The sequence below is a fragment of the Arachis stenosperma genome, chromosome 4 (genome assembly GCF_014773155.1).
Source record: "Arachis stenosperma cultivar V10309 chromosome 4, arast.V10309.gnm1.PFL2, whole genome shotgun sequence".
NCBI classification, from domain to species: Eukaryota; Viridiplantae; Streptophyta; class Magnoliopsida; order Fabales; family Fabaceae; genus Arachis; species Arachis stenosperma.
This window is the reverse complement of record NC_080380.1, coordinates 78,869,769-78,877,005: the sequence shown is the minus strand read 5'-3', so window position 1 is coordinate 78,877,005 and position 7,237 is coordinate 78,869,769. Positions and strand designations below refer to the sequence as shown.

Genomic DNA, 7,237 nt, shown 5'->3' with positions numbered 1-7,237 from the left:
TTAAATTAAGGTTAAATTAATATCAGCAATTTTTCTATCCTTTTACAAATAAGTGTTGACAGATTTTTTTTTTCTTACCATCTTTTATCTACCATCAGATAAAAATCGAAAGAAAAAGAAAATAAAAAAGAATTGCATTATGCATCTAAGGAACTCAAACATAAAATATTGACCCACGAGGTCCTCATGCAGCCTTAGCTTCCACTGCGTGTTCCCTAATTATTTCTGATTGAAGACGGTGGGAGTGACATTGAACAATGAACAACATGATTCTTCTATTTATATGATCTCAATTGCATGAGGCTTTAAATAAAACCAGCACTAATCTTGCACCTTGAGTTGTTTAATTAGCACTCTTCTTCTCCATCAGTTCAACCATGCCCGATATTCAAGTCTACCTTGTGTTGTTCCTTCTATGGTTCATCTCCACCATTTTAATTAAATCTTTATTCACAAAAACCCAAAGTCTTAGGCTACCCCCAGGTCCCCCAATTTCCTTGCCGCTTCTTGGGCACGCTCCTTACCTCCGATCCCTCCTTCACCAAGCGCTATACAAGCTATCACTGCGCTATGGACCCCTTATTCATGTTCTCATTGGTTCCAAGCATGTCGTGGTTGCTTCGTCAGCAGAAATGGCGAAGCAAATCCTTAAGACCAATGAGGAATCCTTTTGCAACCGGCCAATCATGATCGCGAGTGAGAGCTTGACGTATGGTGCGGCCGATTACTTCTTCATTCCGTACGGAACATACTGGAGGTTCCTGAAGAAGCTCTGCATGAACGAGCTCCTCAGTGGGAGAACCCTAGAACATTTCGTTGACACTCGCCAAGACGAAGTGGAGGCGTTTGTGAGGAACATTCTAGAAATATCTAAGACCGGTAAGGCGATCGAGATGAGGCACGAGTTGATAAGGCACACAAATAACATAATTTCGAGGATGACAATGGGAAAGAAGAGCATCAAGAGCGGCGACGAGGTTGCGAGGTTGAGGAAGGTGATTAGGGAAGTTGGGGAGCTTCTTGGAGCGTTTAATTTGGGGGATATAGTTGGCTTCATGAGGCCTTTTGATCTTCAAGGGTTTGGGAAGAAGAACTGGGAAACACATCACCAATTGGATGTAATGATGGAGCAGGTTTTGAAGGAGCACGAAGAGGCAAGGTCAAAGTCTGATAGTGACAGGAAGAAGGATCTCTTTGACATTCTCTTGGACCTAATTGAAGCAGATGGTGATAATAAACTCACTAGAGAAAGTGCCAAAGCCTTCGCCTTGGTAAGTCCTATTTCTTTTTAATTTCTTCTGTCTTTTCTCTTGTAGGAATCAGTAAGGGTAAGGTTAAGGGAAACATATATGCGAAAAATATTAGTTAATTACTTATGATTTTTCTATTATATATACTAATATGTTCAGTCTCTATTAATATATAATTTTATTTATTAACTATGTTTATAAATATAAAATTAGTTTAAATAATAACGTCTTTATATTTTAGCTATGTGAGGTTTTGGATTTAAATTTTAAATTTCATAGATATACATAATAAAGAGTATTTTGAGAGCAAATTTATACATTAAATTCTTTTCCAATTTTCATTATATATACTAGTATATTATTAGGCACTATGAATTCACCTTTTTGTTTATTGAATGTGTTTTATACTTAATAAATGTGTGATTAGTGAAAATGGTAAGCACCTTACACTATAACCAAAAACTCCTGAGTTAAAATTTTAGAAATCACAAAATATTTTCTTTCTGAAGATAGATATATATATAAGGATGTTATAAAAGTAAAAATTTGTTTATCAAATTCCTCTCATCTGCTAACGTATTGATAGTGCGTATTAATCTATATTTTTATCCATCAAATATGTGTAATGATAATAAATATGAGATTAGTAAAATTATTAAGTGTCTTACTCTTTAATTAAGAGGTCCATCAAATATTTGTAATAATAATAAATATGAGATTAGTAGAAATATTAAGTGTCTTACTCTTTAATTAAGAGGTCTTTGATTCAAATCTTAAAAGTATAAATAAAATATTTTTTTTATAAATTATATATAATAAAAAATATTTTCAAGAAGAAAGTTATGAATCAAACTTTTTTTATATTGTGATCTCATTATAAGATTAATATATATGAATAAACTTATTAATTTACTATTTTTATTAAATGGGCACCAAAATTAACAAATATATATGTGACTAGTTAAGACGGTAAAGACCTGATATATAATTGAAGGCTTGAGTTCAAAATTAAAAAATTTCAAAAACAAAATTATAGATATACATAAGGCATTTTAATAATAAAGTTTGTACACCAAATGCCTTACATATATATACCTCCTACATACACACACACACACACATATATACCTCCTACTGTCCTACATCTACTATTAGTCTATTATTGAATTGAATGGTGGATCTCTTTAATGATCCACTTTCTCCCTATTTAGATTTAAAATATATTTCAGTAAACATTTGTTTGTTAATATGCCAACCAAAAAATGTCTAAAACAGGTTTTACTTGATCGAGGATTCTTATTAACATTTTAGATCTGTAATTAAGTATCTATGAATGGCTACTATGTTTAGATAAGAATTTTTGTTTTAAGATACACTTATCATTAAGTATGTTCAAGAAAAAATTGGCATGTGTCACTTCATTTGACATACATTCACATCTTTTTAATAGATCCCACCAAGTTTTATATAATTGGTCATGTTAAGTAGGGAAAAAAATTATTTAATATTTATTATTTGTTATAATAATTAATAAATATTAAATAAAGTAAATTTTATTTATTTGTATGAATTTTTTTATTACTAAATATTTTCGTATAGGATGGTAATAAAATATAACATGCCATAATAAGTTTTGTGCCTATACAATAATTATTCTCAAATGTACTTTAATTAGTTAGACGTTACTACTCAATCAGTTTATTTAGTTATAATGGGTCCCACTAATTTTTTTAAATAATACTTCAGTACCTACAAAAGTTTTCATAATACTGATGTATGATATTACTCTCCTTTTGTCTTTTGCTCTTAAATATTATTGGTGGTATAAACGTTTAAAATAAACCAATATATTTACATATATCCCACTAACTTTTTTTAAATTTTAAACATAACAATTATTTATTTTACATTTTTTTTAATTACATTTAACTAATTTCACAAATAATTATAGTATCGGAATAATGTTAAAGTGGTGATAACACAAATTTATATTTAATTTTATATTTATAATTTTATATGTATAATACTTATGATTATATATTTATTTTTATAATAATTAATTAATATAAAAAACAAAAAATTAAATTACTTTAAACCGATTTTTATAGTCTCTCAGAATTTTTAATTGGAATATTCATCGTACACGCATGTATGTGATGCTAACAGGTCGTGCGTGTAACCTTTAAATTTCTTTTGGATCGGATTGCAGTTCACACGTTGCGTGTGAAACTACACGGGAACCATTAGAACCGGAAAAAGAGGAAAAAAAAATCTTAATATCACATGACATACGCAAAATCATAAAGCACGTGTCACAATTACTACTGTATGGGGTTGTTTTTTTTTTTTTTTTTGGTGACTCTGTATGGGGTTATGGGGTTGTTTAAATCCCATTTCTGTTTAGTAAAACACCTTAATTAATTAACAGCGCTAAATTGTTAATAAAATATATTATTTTTTTAATATTTAATCAACAAATATATTTTTATATTAAATTATAAATTATAACTTTTAAATCTTAAATTTTAATAATATAAAAATAAAATATTAACCTAAAATATTAAGTAATATTAATAAAAAATAGTAGCTGTTTTATGTTTCTCCTTATTTAGTTAGACATTGCTACACAATGTGATTCCACAGGACATGTTCATTGCCGGGACTAATGGGCCAGCAAGTGTGCTAGAGTGGTCACTGGCAGAGCTCATAAGGAACCCACACGCATTAAAGAAGGCAAGAGAAGAAATCGATTCTGTAGTTGGGAAGGACAGACTGGTGAAAGAATCAGATATACCAAATCTGCATTATCTCCAAGCAGTAGTCAAAGAAACTCTGAGGCTTCACCCACCAACACCGATCTTCGCAAGAGAAGCCTTAAGAAGCTGCCAAGTCGAAGGCTATGACATTCCTCAGTATTCCAAGATCTTTATCAATGCTTGGGCCATTGGAAGGGACCCAAACCACTGGGACAACGCGCTCGAGTACCTTCCTGAGAGGTTCTTGCAAACGGAAGAACCTGGAAAGAGTAAAATCGATGTCAGGGGCCAATACTATCAGTTACTGCCTTTTGGGAGTGGAAGAAGAAGCTGCCCTGGCACCTCACTTGCATTGCTTGTTATACAAGGAACACTGGCGAGTTTGATTCAGTGCTTTGATTGGGTTGTTAATGATGGAAAAAATAATGAGGTTGATATGTCCGAGGAAGGAAGGGTAACTGTGTTTTTGGCAAAGCCGTTAAAGTGCAAGCCTGTTGCTCGCTTTGCTCCATTCTCATCGGCGTGAAATTAAAGGAACATGTATGTGTTTCATGGTTGCAGCAGTGAAGAATCCAATTCATTTCTTGCCTTAATTTTATGTTTACTACCCTGCCGTTTATATATTAATACTAGCGTCATAACCCGTGTAATGTACGGGATTCACGAAATTTAAACTTTTTTAAAAGAAAAATACTAAGAATATAACTAAACTGTATTCTATAAAAATAGATATGTTGTATTAAATTTGGATAATTACAAAATTATTACTACATTAAAATAAAATAATAAAAAACAATTATTCAATATGTCAATGAATGGTATAACATATTTTCTAAGATAATAAAAGATAATAAAATATAATAACAATTGTTAGACACTAATAAAATAGAAAAAAAAAGTCCAACAGAGATGTAGTTTACTATTACATATAATCTTAAAAACACATAACGTCAAGATACTTATTGATACCAAAACAAAATATTTACAACATATATAAATTTGTTCATTAATCAAAAAATAAAATATGTCCAAAACAACTTAACATATAATTTAAAATATCTATCAAATAGAGTTATACATAGGAGGCCTAACATCGCTGAATCGACAACTCCATCTGGCGGTTAACTATCGAGCCGAGTTTCAAGGCAATGGTGTCCCCCTCCTTTAAATTGTATACTCTACAACATTCATTCCACCCGACCCCAAACTTCCATTCTCCACCTCTTTCTCCACTTTTCAGTAAGTGGAAAAAGAACACATTCTTCTCTATATTGGAATCTGGACCAGTGATCATCCAAATCGAACCATCTCCAGATAGTTTAAGATACGCAGCAAATTTCGAAGCCAAATACTGCAGCGAATAATTCATAGTTAAGATAAACATAATATTTTCATACACAATGAATAACAAATTTAGGAAGAATATTCAATAAGCTTGCAAGAAAAAAAAAATCTCTCTTTTGAGATCAAGTTACCAATCTAGATTGACCTAGATCCGAAGCTGTGATGACTTTTTCATAATAAACCTCTGGAGTGTATCTAATTCAGGATAATATAAATATGTTAGTCACCATACTAAAGAATAGCAAGCTATCTCATGATATTAAAATCTAAAATACAAGGGAAAAAAGTTACATATAGCATTACCTATGATCAGACAATTTCTTTGTCGCGTTACTTTGTTCGTTGACCTCCAATGATAAACTGCTTCCAGTAGACAAATCTATCAGATTATACGGATTATCCCCTACCAGTGTCCTATCTTGATCATTGTTTTCATCACCATCTGATGAAAACTGACCATCAGATGGTTCAGACCCAGATAGAACCATCACATCAGCTGATGAGTCCTCATCAATCTTGGTATACTTTATATGGAACACTCTTGATACATTATCAAGAGTCTATGGGTCTATTAGCTCAGGCACATAGCAGTCAGGATCAAGGTGAACTTGGATGGGTTGGTTGTCATGATTCCACAACGAAATAAAAAAAATTCCAAAACCGACATACCTAAATTGAACAAATGCCCATCTATTGATAAAATAGAAAGTTCTAATCTGTTCAAATGAGTAATCAGTTATGAGCAATTGATCATTCTTTCTTATCACCTCCAGAACTAAACAATTATCTAGCTCGTCAATGACATAGAACATTGGCCCTAATCCCTCGCCATGAGTTGAAACAAAAGTTGGAGGAAGATTTCTCTCACCCTATATTCAAATTTCTTCCTAAAGTTAATTCACGTCTAACAAAATATGCTAAAAATGCTTCACATAATTTTACGTAATTATTTAGCAAAAAGAGGTATATATACCTTTAAATCTACCATTATTACCAACTGAGCAACACAAGAGAACAATAATTATGTAAATGAACTGGCATTATAATGAGCATCACAAAAATAGGTAACTAAGTAACTAACACATATGAGGTCTTTTTGAATGTCCAGAAAAAAATACTGAAGTTTTGAAAGAAACAATGAAAAAGAAATTCCTGTTATCTGATGACCAGAATTCACTACCCCTTTTAAAATTTAGTGAATTAGTTCTTTTGGCAAGCGCACCAAAATTATCACCAAGTAATAACCTACAGTGGAGTGCGATCGTATCCACAGAGATTGGCAAATTCAAGCAGTTTTAATTGATTGATGAATTAGTCAAACAGATCAATAAGATTGTGAAGTGCAGAATTGTAAATAACATAAACGTAAATGACTAGAATATAAAGAAAAGTAATAAAGTGCAGGAATGAAAATTGCAGAATGTAAAGTGCTGAATCATAAATGACTTGAATGTAAATGGGAGTGGAGAATTGCTGAATGTAAAATTAAGCATTAAAGAAATAGATAGATAAGAATGGGGAAATTCATTGAGATTGGGAGATGTTGTCTCTTTGGATCAAATCTAGCTTATATCCTCTTCAATCATGCAACTCATTGACCTCTTGGCAATCATGATTGATTGAGCCCTAATCCCTTGGTGACTCAATCTCTCAGATCTTGATCAATAGCCAATTTCTTGGTCTAATTGCTCATGAAGAGAGATATGCTTGGTCCCTGATTATACTACACACCCTCATAGGTCCAGGTAGAAGGGGGATTATATGTCACGTATCCCATCACCAAAACCCAGATTCTACTCAAGTGTGAGAAGGGATTTCAAGCATGGTTTCATGTTTCCTTTCCTAAGGTTCCCATGAAACCTAATTGCATTTAATCTCTTTCCCAAG

At 31.9% G+C, this 7,237-nt stretch overlaps 1 protein-coding gene across 1 annotated transcript; it reads left to right on the top strand.

Annotated features, from left to right (window-relative positions):
• The first annotated feature begins 273 nt into the window (after positions 1 to 273).
• On the top strand, positions 274 to 4,599 carry LOC130974259 (beta-amyrin 24-hydroxylase-like). Its single transcript, XM_057899061.1, has 2 exons — positions 274 to 1,271; positions 3,894 to 4,599. The coding sequence occupies exons 1-2, from the start codon at positions 378 to 380 to the stop codon at positions 4,530 to 4,532; spliced, it is 1,533 nt and encodes a 510-aa protein (XP_057755044.1). The 5' UTR covers positions 274 to 377; the 3' UTR covers positions 4,533 to 4,599.
• Positions 4,600 to 7,237: the final 2,638 nt, after the last annotated feature.

What these genes read in the sequence shown, in the direction of transcription:
- LOC130974259 (XM_057899061.1), top strand. Translation starts at nt 378, where the DNA reads ATGCCCGATATTCAAGTCTACCTTGTGTTGTTCCTTCTATGGTTCATC. An exon ending in GTGCCAAAGCCTTCGCCTTG is followed by an intron (nt 1,272 to 3,893) that starts GTAAGTCCTATT and finishes GTGATTCCACAG; the next exon opens with GACATGTTCATTGCCGGGAC.